Consider the following 14,605-nt stretch of genomic DNA (forward strand, 5'->3'; position numbering starts at 1 on the left):
CATTATATGTGTAGATGTAAGCCCCAGAGAAGAGCAGAAACATTGACAGGTTATCCCTAGAACTACAACCTCCATCATGCCCTGTTAACACTTCATGATGGGAGTTGTAGTTATACAGTCTCTGTCTCTCCAGATTGCAGCACTACAATCTCCATCATGTCTACTGGCAGCTCATGATGGGAGTTGTAGTTTTGCAGTCTTCTGTCTCTCCAGGTTACGGCACTACAACCTCATCATGGCCTGCTGGCAGTTCATGATGGGAGTTGTTTTTCAGCTGGGGTCGGTTGTGTACGAAGTGGAAGGAGGGGGGGGCAGGTAGGGGGGACAGCCCGGGGCCCAGGGTACATTTAATCCGCCACTGCTTAGGTGAGTGACAGAGCTAGGAGAGATTGCACTAAGCATGGAAATCTCCCAGCTTTGTCTCCCTATGGTCCGAGGTCTGAACACTCACCATTTAAAGGGGTACTCCAGCAGGGGGGCTCTTTTTTGCTGGGACCGAGGAGGAGGTGGCCGAGGGAAAAGACGTCCACTCACCTCCCCGGTTCCAGCGGCGGGTCCCGCATCGCGACGCTCCGGTGGCCGGTTCCCGGCCGCTTCATCTGGTTTCTAATTTACTTCTATTTAAAAATCAACAGATTTGTAATTTACTTCTATTTAAAAATCTCCAGCCTTCCCATACTTATCAGCTGCTATATGTTCTGCAGGAAGTCATGTTATATTTTCAGTCTGACACTGTGCTTTCTGCTGCCACCTCTGTCCATGTCAGGAACTGTCTAGAGCTGTCTAGAGGTGGCAGCAGAGAGCACTGTATTAGACTGCAAACACAGCAAACGATCAAACGACGAGCGAGAAATAATTCATTTTGATCTATTAACATGTTCTTAAATTGTCATTCGTCGTTCGCTGAAAATTTGCAGATCGCTTTGTGTAAACAGTCTTTCACCGATTTACCCTATGTAAAAGATGGGCTTAAGCGATCTTAAAAAACGATCGCAATAACGATTTTTGTTACGAATTTTCTAGCGATTTATTCGTCTAAACGCTGATCGTTATAAAAACCAAATCGTTGCTTCAAAATCGTTAAACGATCAATTGGGCGAATTATCGCTCCGTGTAAACGTAACATTAGTCATCTTAATTAGCTGTGAGAGAGCACTATCCCCTCCCCTGGCCCTTTATTGGATTATTTACTATCTATAATCCTCTATTCATCCCCCTATATCGCAATAGACCTCACGAGCAGGGTTAGGAAGCACGAGAGGTTTCACTATTTTTGTTGTTTGTGTGACAGCTTTTAGCAATCTTTTAATAATCAAAGTTAAGTTTTATCGCCTTAGGGTATAAATAAGTGTGATCCCTCTGTGATATATATGCCAGGCAGGTTACATTCTCTTATTGTAGATTTACCTACCACATCTGCTGGAAGTTTCCTCCGAGCATCTACTACTCTTTCAGTACAGTAATATTTTCTCACGTTGCTTCTGATCTTTCCCCCTGTTTACCTCTTAGGGTCCTATTACACTGAGCGATTTTTAACGATTAATGACTAATGGTCCTTTTAGACGGAGCGATAATTCGCCCGATCCCACGATTGATTTTGAATGAACGATGTGTTTTTTATAACGATTAGCGTTTAGACGGAACGATACATCGTACGGAAAAATAGTTTTGCAATCGTTTTGCGATCGCTTAAGCCTTAATCTCACACATAGGTGAAATTGTTTTTTGCGAACGAACAACAACGATTTGAGAACATGTTGAAAGATCAAAATGAACGGTTTCTCGCTTGTCGCTTGATCGCTCGCTGTGTTTACATGTACGATTATTGCGCAAATGCGATCGTTATCGAACGATAATCGTTGTGTCTAAATGGACCATAACGATAAACGATTGCAAACAAGATTTTTTATCATCATCCTGAAATCGTTAACCATATTACACACAACAATAATCGTTATGCTGCGTTTACACGGAACGATTACCGTGCGAATTTGCACGATAACGATGGAATTCGTACCATATTCGTATGTGTTAACGCAGAGAACGATCAAGCGACGAGCGAGAAATCGTTCATTTTCTCAATGTTCTCAAATCGTCGTTGGTCGTTCGCAAAAAAATTTGCAGATCGTTCCGTGTAAACAGTCGTTCACCGATTTAACCTATGTGCGAGATAGGCTTAAGCGATCGCAAAACAATTTTCCGTACGATATATCGTTCCGTCTAAACGCTGATCGTTATAAAAAAAAAACATTACTTCGAAATTGTCAATCATACGATCGGGCGAATTATCGCTCCGTGTAAACGCAGCATTAGTTACAATCATTACTATGATCGTTATGGCGATCGTTACTATAATCGTTTATTCCTTCTGATTCCAGAAAAATAATGAAAAATGTGCTATTACACTGAACGATTAGTGAAAAAACGTGGAACAAGAGCGAACGAATGTGGAATTACAGCGAACGATTAACATTATTTTAGGTTCAGATCTAAATAAAGGATCAACGACATACGAACGATTTTTCGATTGTTGCCTGCAATTACACAGAACGATTATCGATTTAACGGTTTTTCGCACAATAATCGTCCGGTGTATTAGGGCCCTCAGTAAATTGCCGACTTGCTTTATATCACATTTACCGTTGATTTAGAGAGTTATAACGACAGGGACCCTTTAAGGACAGGACTAGCTGTCACCTGCAGGATGAAGTGTGTTAAATCTTACAGTAGTTGTGATGGTTCTTTGTTGCATATATTCATCATTACAGACAGCCGCCACCTGGCACCATGTTAGGACGGTCCTGGTGGACGATTTTGCTGGCAGCGGATCTGATCAAGTTCTTTTGCTGTTCAATGAAGATGCAGGCGACTCCTGTGAACACCGGGCGTTCAGACTCACTGACCTCAGGAACATCAACTACCCGGTGAGTGTACAAGACAGGCCAACTCACGGCTGTCAATGTAAAGGGTTAAACAAAGGATTCTGTACGTTGTGTACTTTCTTATTGTTCATACGTGACTGCATGTACCTGTGCGGACCTGTTCCTGGTCAGCCTGACACATCCATTTTGTCCTGTGAGACCCAGCACAGCAGTGGATCAGATCCGAGCCGCGTCATCCCGTTCATCCGTGCACGAGTAAGCAACATGACAAGCAGTCCTTACCTCCGAACGAGGACATAATCTGCTGCCGTGTTCTCATTGTACCGTTCTTATCACATATATCAGGGGTAGGGAATCTTGGCTCTCCAGCTGTTACAAAACTACAACTCCCATCATGCCTAGTATAGAGCTATAGCTTTGGCTGTCCAGGCATGATGGGAGTTGTAGTTTTGCAACAGCTGGAGGGCCAAGGTTCCAGCTTATCGAAGAGAAGATGGGTTGTTCACCATTTATTTTTTTTCTCTTTTAAATCAGCTGGTGCCAGAGATTTGTAATTTACTTATATTAAAAAAGTACTTATCAGCTGCTATATGTCCTGCAGGAACTGGTGTATTCTCTTCAGTCTGGAGAGAATGAGTGCTTTTCTATGGGGATTTGCTACTACTTTGGACAGTTCCTGACATGGACAGAGGTGGCAGCAGAGAGCACTGTGTCAGACTGGAAAGAATACACCACTTCCTGCTGGACATACAGCAGCTGTTAAGTACTGGAAGACTTGAGATTTTTTTTATAAGAAGAAAATTACAAATCTCTGGCACCAGTTGATTTGAAACCAAACAAAATGGGTGTGAACAATCCCTTTAACCCTTAGGCGACCCTGGACGTACCCGTACGTCCAGGGCCACCTACATGTGCCCAGAGCGGGACCGCGCAGCGGCGGCGCTCTGAACCGCCGCTGTCCCGGGTGCTGCTCATAGCCCGCGGCTATTAGCGGGCACGGTCCGATTGCCATGCCCGCTAATAAAGTAATCAGATGCAGCTGTAAAAGTTGACAGCTGCATCCGATTACTTGAATGCAGCCATTCCTGGTGTCTAGTGGGGTGGAGCGATTGACACATCCTCCTCAGGCCGGGCTCAGCGCCGTAATGGCACTGGTCCCGGCTCGGCACTCGATTGCTTCCGGCTGCAGCAGCCGGAAGCAATCAGACTGCGGTCAAGGTACCGATAGAAAGAACACATCATGGCGCAAAAAATGACACCTGACACAGCCCCATAGACCAAAGGATAAAAGCGCTATAAGCCTGGGAATAGAGTGATTTTAAAGCGACTCTGTACCCACAATCTGAACCCCCCCAAACCACTTGTACCTTCAGATAGCTGCTTCTAATCCAAGATCTGTCCTGGGGTCCGTTCGGCAGGTGATGCAGTTATTGTCCTAAAAACAACTTTTAACCCTTTAAGGACATGGCCCATTTTCGTTTTTACGTTTTCGGTTTTTCCTCCTTGTGTTTAAAAGGTCATAGCACTTGCATTTTTCCACCTAGAAACCCACATGACCCCTTATTTCTTGCGTCACTAATTGTACTTTGCAATTACAGGCTGAATTTTTGCATAAAGTACACTGCGAAACCAGAAAAAAATTCAAAGTGTGGTGAAATTGAAAAAAAAAAAACGCATTTCTTTTATTTGGGGGAAATGTGTTTTTACGCCATTCGCCCTGGGGTAAAACTGACTTGTTATGCATGTTCCTCAAGTCGTTACGATTAAAACGATATGTAACATGTATAACTTATATTGTATCTGATGGCCTGTAAAAAATTCAAACCGTTGTTAACCAATATACATTCCTTAAAATCGCTCCATTCCCAGGCTTATAGCGCTTTTATCCTTTGGTCTATGGGGCTGTGCGAGGTGTCATTTTTTGCGCCATGATGTGATCTTTCTATCGGTACCTTGATTGCGCATATACGACTTTTTGATCGCTTTTTATTACATTTTTTCTGGATTTGATGCGACCAAAAATGCGCAATTTTGCACTTTGGGATTTTTTTGCGCTGACGCCGTTTACCGTACGAGATCAGGAATGTGATTAATTAATAGTTCGGGCGATTACGCACGCGGCGATACCAAACATGTTTATTTATTTATTTATTTGTTTACTTTTATTTAAAACCTGGGGAAAGGGGGGTGATTCAGACTTTTATTAGGGGAGGGGGATTTTTACTATTAACAACACGTTTTTTTTTTTTTTTTACACATATACTAGAAGCCCCCCTGGGGGACTTCTAGTATATACACTTTGATCTCTCATAGAGATCTCTGCAGCATAGATATGCTGCAGAGATCCATGAGATCGGCACTCGTTTGCTTTCGGCTGCTGCAGCCGGAAACAAACGAGTGCCGAGCCGAGGACGGCGCCATCTTGGACGCGTCCCCGGCCGGCATCAGTAACGGAGATCGCTCCTCCGGGACCTTCCGATCTCCCCCACTAGACACCAGGGAAACGTTGCCTCCGGTAATCGGAGGCAGCTGTCAACTTTGACAGCTGCCTCCGATTAGCTAATTAGCGGGCACGGCGATCGGACCGTGCCCGCTAATAGCGGCGGTCCCGGGCTACACGCGGCACCCGGGATCGCGGCACTTCAAAGCGGGGCCGCCGCGCGGCCCCGCTTTGAAGTGCTAATGAGGACATAGGACGTACCGGTACGTCCTATGTCCTTAAGAGGTTAATCTTACAGCGCTGTGTCTAATGGCCGGGGCTTACATTTGTATATGCATTAGGCTGGCACCACCTCTCCGTCCTTCATCCCCACCCTCCTCATCATTAGAAATGATCCAGGAACATTTACTGCTGTTTGAGCTTTGCACAGGTGTCTTAACGATCCAGCCCATGTTCATTGTACACACAGGTGGGGAATAGGAAGCAATCTGCCTGGAGCATTCCTAATCATGAAGAGGGTGGGGGGGGAGGGACATAGGGGGTGTGCCAGCCTAATGCATATACTAATGTAAGCCCTGGCCGTTAGACACAGCGCTGCTGGATTAAAAGTCGTTTTTTAAAACAATAACTGCATCACCTGCCGAACGGACCGCAGGACAGATTTTGGATTAAAAGCAGCTATCCAAAGGTACAAGTGGTTTGGGGGGGGGGGTCAGATTGTGGGTACAGAGTCACTTTAAAGGGAACCAATCAGCCCGTTTGGGCTAATATGGTTCCCTTGAGCATTGTATAAAGCACCTGGAGCGGCCCCGGCACGTACCGTCCGCAGCCGCAGCAGGTGCTTTATAACGGAGAAAATGACTTTTATTCCCCGGCTCGTGACTAGATACGAGCGGGGAAGTAGTCATGGTGGGCGGCTCCCCGCTCGTATCTAGTCACTGCACTCTGCCTGTCAGCACGCTCGGCAGGATGATTGACAGGCAGAGAGGCCAGTAACGGACCTCTCTGCCTGTCAATCATCCCCTCTGAGCGTGCTGACAGGCAGAGCGCAGTGACTAGATACAAGCGGGGAGCCGCCCACCATGACTACTTCCCCGCTCGTATCTAGTCACAAGCCGGGGAATAAAAGTCATTTTCTCCGTTATAAAGCACCTTCTGCGGCCGCGGCCGGTACGTGCCATGGCCGCTCCAGGTGCTTTATACAATGCTCAAGGGAACCATATCAGCCCAAACGGGCTGATTGGTTCCCTTTAAGGAACATATATTTGTTAACAATGGTTTAAATTTTTTACAGGCCATCAGATACAATGAAAGTTATACATGTTACATATCGTTGTAATCGTAACGACTTGAGCTTGAGGAACATAAATAACAAGTCAGTTTTACTCCAGGGCAAACGACATAAAAACGAAAAAAAAAACAAATAAAAGAAATGCGTTTTTTTTTTTTTTCTTCAATTTCACCACACATTGAATTTTTTTGTGGTTTTACAGTGTACTGTATGGAAACATTCAGCCTGTCATTGCAAAGTACAATTAGTGGCGCAAAAAACTAAGGGCTCATGTGGGTCTCTAGGTGAAAAAATGCAAGTGCTATGGCCTTTTAAATACAAGGAGGAAAAATCGAAAACGCAAAAATTCTAATTGGCCCGGTCCTCTAAGGGTTAATGGGGATGGCCCAAAACATATATCCAAATAGAAACAGATTTATTCAATATGGCCGACCAGTATAGCATATTATTCCAATAAATTGTGATTATTCAAATATAACATTGTATTACAATTAGCTTTACAATCACCATGTGATTATTCACCGTCGGCTTGTCTTTCATCCGTTTTGTTGGCACATTACCTGCCCCCTGATGACTCTAAGCAGGAATAGGGAGGAGGCAGCATGTCAGCTAGTTGCCGGTGGGTTCGGAGGATTCATCTCTTTCTCATCCTCCCCCCCCCCCCCCCCCCAGTATATATCACTTGTTAGGCCTCTCATCTGCAGACACGGTCACATTTTTATAGTACATTATTGTCTCCTGAGCTTCATCTCCTCCACTCAATTTAACCAATCTGCCTGTGGGCTTGTGGGGTAGGATAACCTTATAGATACTCTGTGTAACCATTAATACGGTTACCTGTGTCATTACTGTGATGGGGTAAGTGTAGTGTGAAAAACAAACACCTAGTCAGTGCGGAGGATACACAGGTGTCATGAGCGCACACTGACAATGCGTGTCAGAAGGCAGATGTGCCCGGCAGCTTTCCTGGTATAGATAAAAGTCATAGAAGCACGTCTGCGTAGTGTAGGTTTAGTGCCAGCAACTCTGCTATCTGCTGGACTCATATGTTTTTTTAATATTATTTAAAAACTTATGATGTGTCATAAGGCTAGGTTCATATTGCATTTTTGCTGTCTGTCAGTAGGTTTATGGCGTCCTATCTCAGGGTAGCAAAGACTAGTGAGAGAGAAGCTGAACAGAATGATGTATCACTTACATAGTTCTATGCAGCTGATCCAGAGATCTCCTCCTGAATAACATGGATAATAAGTAGTCCTCTCCATTATGTGCATGAGCTCAGTAGTCCTGGATATTCATTAGAAGCAGAAAACTCCTCCCACCAGCTGCTGTAGTTGCAGATTCAAGGCAAATCCAATCTGGTTCATGAAATCTGCTGTGGATCTGCTGCAGATTCAAATCTGCGCCATCAAATCTGCTGCAGATCCTGTACGTGTAAACGCACCCCAAAGAAGTTCAATGGGCCATATTGACAGGGCTATGTTCAATGGGAGACCCATGTATTATGTTGCTATTTTTCTTTTTTCTTTGTTATTTATAGCATCTCCACCAGACTAGAAGGCAGCCTGGCTGGATTTTGAAAGAATAAAAGAATTGTCAGACCGATTCTTATAAATGTTGCTTTAGCTTCCACTTGATCTGTGCGGATGGTTGTGTTATATATATCCGAATCTTCTGCTATAGTAACATGTTATTTCATGGTAACTGAACGCCCATTGATGCTCTCTCTTTTAGGATGACTGCAAAGATGATAATGTCCTTGGATTTCAGGAAAATCACTCTCTAATGTTACAGACACTGGAAGCCAGATTGCAGGTTTGCCTATAATATACGCTCTCTATTGTGCTTGTCCACAGCTACAATACAATATCACCTACAACAAGGACAAGTACTAGCATCAAATATATCAAAACTGATCCTTTGTTTTTTAACAGGCACAAAAATGAGGTCGACTACGTTTTTGTGTACGTTAAAAAAACGGATCCTTTTTTTTTTTATAATGGAAGTCAATGAAAAAAACGGATCAAATTACATGCACACAAAGGCATCCGTTTTTTTCATCCTTTTTTGTGTTTTTTTTTTTGCAAAAAAAATAGATGAAAAAAACTGTTTGCAAAAATGGCTGGGTTCACACTATGATTTGCAATCTATTTTTTTCATTAGTTTTTTTGCAAAAAAAACGGATTGTAAAAATGTAGTGTGAACCAAGCCTAACACAAAACATTAAAACTTTGATATTTTTTTTTTTTATGGAAGTCAATGGAAAAACGGATGCACACAGTTGCATCTATTTTTTTCATTAGTTTTTTGCAAAAAAACGGATTTCAAAAACATAGTGTGAACCCAGCCTAACACAAAATGGTAAAACTTTGATATTTCTAATTTTTTTGGTATGAAGTCATATCCTTTATGCAGAAGTGTGGTGTCTGAACAGCAAAGCATCCCGGGCTTACTGGCAGGAGCGCAGGAGCGCAGGAGCGTCACCTGGCACTGGTTTACTATACCTTTCATCAGACACTGACATCATTTGCACCTGTAATATACTCCCACTCATAGCCGCCAATTTCAATTTGTGGCTCAGAGACACCATAGACGCCACTGACTTATTAAGCGGCCGGCAGCTATTAATACATTTGTCACATCTTTGGCTGGCGCGGATTTCATTAAGGGCGAGGTATGAAATGCCAGTCTTAATAAATTCCCCTATTATCGTCGAGTTGATTTTCTCATTCAACCTAATCAACCTTACTCGTCGCTAAAGCTGTCAGGACTGAATAACAAGTAATATCCAGTAGGGCCGTGTTCACACTTGTGTTGGATATGGACAGGTTTGATAACAGATGCAGCTCTGCAGACCCCGATATAGACCAAGCACACGGCCTCGCTCCACACAGGATCTCGGCATTCTTCACACTTATCTATCTGCAAACAATTTTGGAACATCTTTTCTTCAAATTCTGCTTTGTAGTTGAAATGTAGAAAATTGTCGTCCAAAAAAACTTGACCTTCTAATCTAACATTTCCTTTTTGTTTTACAAAGCTTGTTCCATGTGTCAACTACTCTTTTAAATTGGTAGTTTACCAAAAATGTTTTCTTTACAAATCAACTGGTCCTAGAAAGTGCCAGAGATTTGTAATTTAATTCTATAAAAAAAAATCTCAAGTCTTCCAATACTTATCAGCTGCTGTAAGTCCTGCAGGAAGTAGTGTGTTCTTTTTAGTCTGGAGAACAGGAGAAGTTTTCTTTGCTACTGCTCTGGACAGTTTCTGACATGGACAGAGGTGGCAGCAGAGAGCACTGTGTCAGACTGGAGAGAATACACCACTTCCTGCAGGACATGCAGCAGCTGATAAGTACTGAAAGACTGGAGATTTTTAAATAGAAATTACAAATATTTGGCACCAGTTGATTTAAAAGAGAATTTTTTGTTAAAAGCCCCCTTTAATAAAATATTTTTTCATGCTGCTTCTCATTTTCTCATGTTTAGCTTCTTATAAAAAAAACTTTATTTAAAACTTTTGCATAGTACCATATATTCTGAGACAAGTTGCTTCGGCATTGTTTGCAGCATTTCCTGAAGCAGACATATTGGGGGAGGTGACAACTGACCCCATCAGTGGTGAATTCCTGCGGGCGGAAGTTCGAGTATGAACATGATGTGGCGGTAATGCGGACGACCCCAATTGGATCAGAATGATGTTCGAGCGCACTAACGTCACAGTATGTTCCTATCCATGTGTAAACTTTCTTTCAACGATTTCACCTATGTGTGAGATCGCATAGCGAATTTTCCGTACGATGTATCGTTCTGTCTAAACGCTGATCGTTATAAAAAAAACATTGTTCATTCAAAATCGTTAATCGTGCGATCGGGCGAATTATCGCACCGTGTAAAAGTACCTTAAGGCTAGGCTTGCGTTTTTGCAATCCGTTTTTGTAATCCGTTTTTTGCAAAAAACGGATAGGAAAAAACATGCATTTGTGTGCATCCGTTTTGATCCGTTTTTTCATTGACTTCTATTGTTAAAAAAAAAAAAACGTATCAAAACGGATCCATTTTTTTTTGTGCTGACACTACTTTTGTGTCCGTTAAAAAAAAACAAAAAAAAAAAAGGATCCGTTTTGATCCATTTTTTTTTACAATGGAAGTCAAAGGAAAAACGGATGCACACAAATGCATCAGTATTTTTCATCTGTTTTTTGGCAAAAAACGGATGAAAAAAACGCAGTGTGAACCTAGCCTTACTTTCATCCTCGACGCTGTTTCCCGGCAGTTAGTCGTTTACCCCTCGTTCCAGTGAAACTGTTAGGAGCACTGCCTGCCTCCATAGTGGTGATTTGCCCCTTTCTAATGATAATGAATGGAGCGACGCTATGGGGGCGGGCAGTGCTCCTAGCGGTCTTACTACAGTGCCGAGGAGGAAGGTAAGAGACATAGCTCCCTCATCAGCGTCTCCTGTGCAATAGGGACATATCAGCAGGTTAGATTCATCTAACTTGCTAATAGTTCCCCTTTAAATCCAGCACAGAGCAGTGTTGCCTCCGTTTGTAGATGAGAATCCATATTTAATCAATGTAACAGCATCTACATTACAGACAGCCTCCCAGTCTGGTATTATCGGCATTACACCCTATTACACCCTGTTACAAGTCTCCTCCAGTCATCTGAAGTCCAGTCATAAAGTTTCCTAGCCGTCACATTTTTATTGCCTCAGTAAATTATAAAAGGAAATTATAGATTATAGATGTAATTCAGATGTGACCATGTAATCAAATGTAGACTTCACCTTTTATTACAGGCAAATTTACTTTCACTGGAAGATCTGCAGCGCCACATACAGGTCCAGGACGAGGTGCTGGAATCTTCATGTCAGGCATTGGTAAACATGTCCCTGGGCCTAGAGACCGCCATCCGCCCTGCTGAGAAGGTACTGTGACAATTTATGATTTTTTTGCAAATAAATGATATATATAAAAAATTTCATCTGTAACAAAAAAATTTTGTCCGATTGTATTAAAGCTCCACGCAAGAGCTGTCTGTAAGTTTGAATCCTTATTCCTCTGATACAGTTTCTGAGTGCAGCCTACATTTCCCATGATGCCTATGGCTTTGCAGAAACAGAGAGGGGGACGGAGTCTTACCACTGCACTTCTTCTGCCTCGAGTTATATGATTAAGGGTCCTATTACACGGAACAATTTTGAACGATTAACGACTAACAATAAACGATCGCAAACGAGCTGAAATTCACAGAACGATGGTCGTTAGATATGATAGTTATTACGATCGTTGTTGCGATCGTTTATTCCTTCTGATCTAAGGAAAACAATGGGCAATGTGCTATTACACTGAACGATTAGTGAAAAAATGCGGAATTACAGCGAACGATTAGCAAACGATTAAGGGTATATTCACACGAACGGACTCGCAGCGAGATTCTCGCTGTGAGTCCGGCAGGTCCTGGCAGTTCCCACACACTGAACGACCGCAGCGAGTATGTAATTCTACCGCCCTTGACCCCTTCTGCTCCCGCCCGGCTCCCCCGCTGTAAGCATACATTACCTGTCCTTGCTGCACGGGTCCGGCGTCCTGCTCTCCGGCGGCAGAAGGGGTTAAGGGCGGTAGAATTACATACTCGCTGCGGTCGTTCAGACCGCAGCGAGTATATAGTGTGTGGGAACTGCCAGGACCTGCCGGACTCGCAGCGAGCAGCTCGCTGCGAGTCCATTTGTGTGAATATACCCTAACAATAATTTTAGGTTCAGAGCTAAATCAACGACATACGAACGATTTTTCGATCGTTGCCTGCAATTACACAGAACGATTACTGTTTAAATTCAAACGATGTAACGATTCTTCAGACAATAATCGTCCCGTGTAATAGGGCCCTAAGTGATAGATCAGTGACAGAGAAATTCTGTCCCCTGACTCGCACTATAGAGTAATACAGCTGCAGTGCGTCACCATGCGAGGGGTTTCATCCCTTACTTACTGCATCGCAAAGTATACACTGGAGAATCCCCACACAGAAGAGACAGACTGTATGACTAGGGGACGATGTATAACACTGCAGCTGATCAGTCAGTGCACTCACCTACTGTCACCGCATTCCTGGACTGTCAGGGCAGATGGAAGATCTTCAGCAGCAGTCTACTTATTGGGAGGAAATAGAGATGAGCAAGGAGGGTGGAGCCGGAAGGGGAAAGGGAGGAGTCTGAGCTGACAGGAGGGATCTGAGATTATACTGGGCATCACATGATTCAGCTGCAGTAATGAAATGTATGGATGCGGCTGAGCTGGGGTGTAATAGATGACAGTGCAGGAATCTCCTCCCACTTCATCAGCCTTGTAATTCTTACTATGGTTTATATTGGTTTTCTATGCCAAGTAATAGCAGTGTCAGTTCTCTCAATTCTCATTGTCTGTTTTAGGAAGCTAGCTATATAATTAAAGTATTGTATTGTATTGTATTGTGTTGCATACCTCCCAACTTTTGCAAAGAGGGACATGTGCGCCGCGGTCCCCGTAGCCGCGCCCCCATAGCGACCCTCCATAGCCACGCCCCATAGCGACCCTCCATAGCGACCCTCCATAGCAACCCTCCATAGCCACGCCCCCATAGCAACCCTCCATAGCCACTCCCCTACAGTCACCACATGCTGCTGACTGAATAGTGCCCTATACAGTATCCAATCCCCCCAGAAATGCCCTATATAGTATCCAATCCCCCCAATAGTGCCCCACATAGTATCCAATCCCCCAATAGTGCCACACATAGTATCCAATCCCCCACATAGTGCCTCACATAGTATTCAATGCCCCCATATAGTGCCCCACATAGTATCCAATCCCCCAATAGTGCCACACATAGTATCCAATCCCCCACATAGTGCCTCACATAGTATTCAATGCCCCCATATAGTGCCCCACATAGTAGCCAATGCCCCCATATCGTGCCCCACATAGTAGCCAATCCCCCATATAGTGCCCCACATAATTGCCAATGCCCCCATATAGTGCCCCACATAGTAGCCAGTCCCCATATAGTGCCCCACATAGTAGCCAATCCCCCATATAGTGCCCCACATAGTAGCCAATCCCCATATAGTGCCCCACATAGTAGCCAATCCCCCCATATAGTGCCCCACATAGTAGCCAATGCCCCCATATAGTGCCCCACATATAAGCCAATCCCCATATAGTGTTCCACATAGTAGCCAATCCCCCATATAGTGCCCCTCGTAGTAGCCAATCCCCCATATAGTGCCCCACATAGTAGCCAATCCCCCATATAGTGCCCCTCGTAGTAGCCAATGCCCCCATATAGTGCCCCACATAGTAGCCAATCCCCCATATAGTGCCCACATAGTAGCCAATGCCCCATATAGTGCCCCACATATTATCCACATAGTAGCCAATCCCCCATATAGTAGCCAATGCCCCCATATAGCACCCCACATAGTATCCAATGCCCCATATAGTGCCCCACATAGTAGCCAATGCCCCCAAATATGCCCCACATAGTAGCCAATGCCCCCATATAGTGCCCCACATAGTGGCCAATGCCCCCATATAGTGCCCCACATAGTAGCCAATGCCACCATAAATGCCCCACATAGTATCCAATCCCTATATAGTGCCCACATATTATCCAATCCCCCATATAGTGCCCCACATAGTAGCCAATCCCCCATATAGTGCCCACATAGTAGCCAATCCCCCAAATATGCCCCACATAGTAGCCAATCCCCCATATATGCCCCACATAGTAGCCAATCCTCCCATTTGTGTGGCCCCACCGAAAAAAACAATAAACCAGTAACTCACCTGTCCGCCGGTCCCAGCAGCTCCTCTCCCGGCAGAGCGCGCACTCCCGTCATCCTCCGGGGCGGGCAGCGGGGTATACAAACACTGACTGTGCCGGAAGTAATTCATGACCGAGGCTGTAGGTCACTTTCGGCACAGTCAGTGTCTCTGTACCCCGCTGCTTG

The 14,605-nt window shown here is 44.2% G+C and overlaps 1 protein-coding gene across 3 annotated transcripts in view; it reads left to right on the forward strand.

Annotated features, from left to right (window-relative positions):
- FANCB (FA complementation group B) overlaps positions 1 to 14,605 on the forward strand; it is a 55,366-nt gene that overhangs the window by 28,008 nt on the left and 12,753 nt on the right. For all 3 annotated transcript variants that reach the window (XM_069946133.1, XM_069946132.1, XM_069946131.1), the window contains exons 3-5: positions 2,769 to 2,924; positions 8,348 to 8,428; positions 11,414 to 11,542. In XM_069946133.1, coding sequence (XP_069802234.1) covers positions 2,769 to 2,924; positions 8,348 to 8,428; positions 11,414 to 11,542 — 366 coding nt within the window. The remainder of the gene's footprint in view (positions 1 to 2,768; positions 2,925 to 8,347; positions 8,429 to 11,413; positions 11,543 to 14,605) is intronic.

This window comes from Dendropsophus ebraccatus, chromosome 11, assembly GCF_027789765.1.
Source record: "Dendropsophus ebraccatus isolate aDenEbr1 chromosome 11, aDenEbr1.pat, whole genome shotgun sequence".
NCBI lineage: Eukaryota > Metazoa > Chordata > Amphibia > Anura > Hylidae > Dendropsophus > Dendropsophus ebraccatus.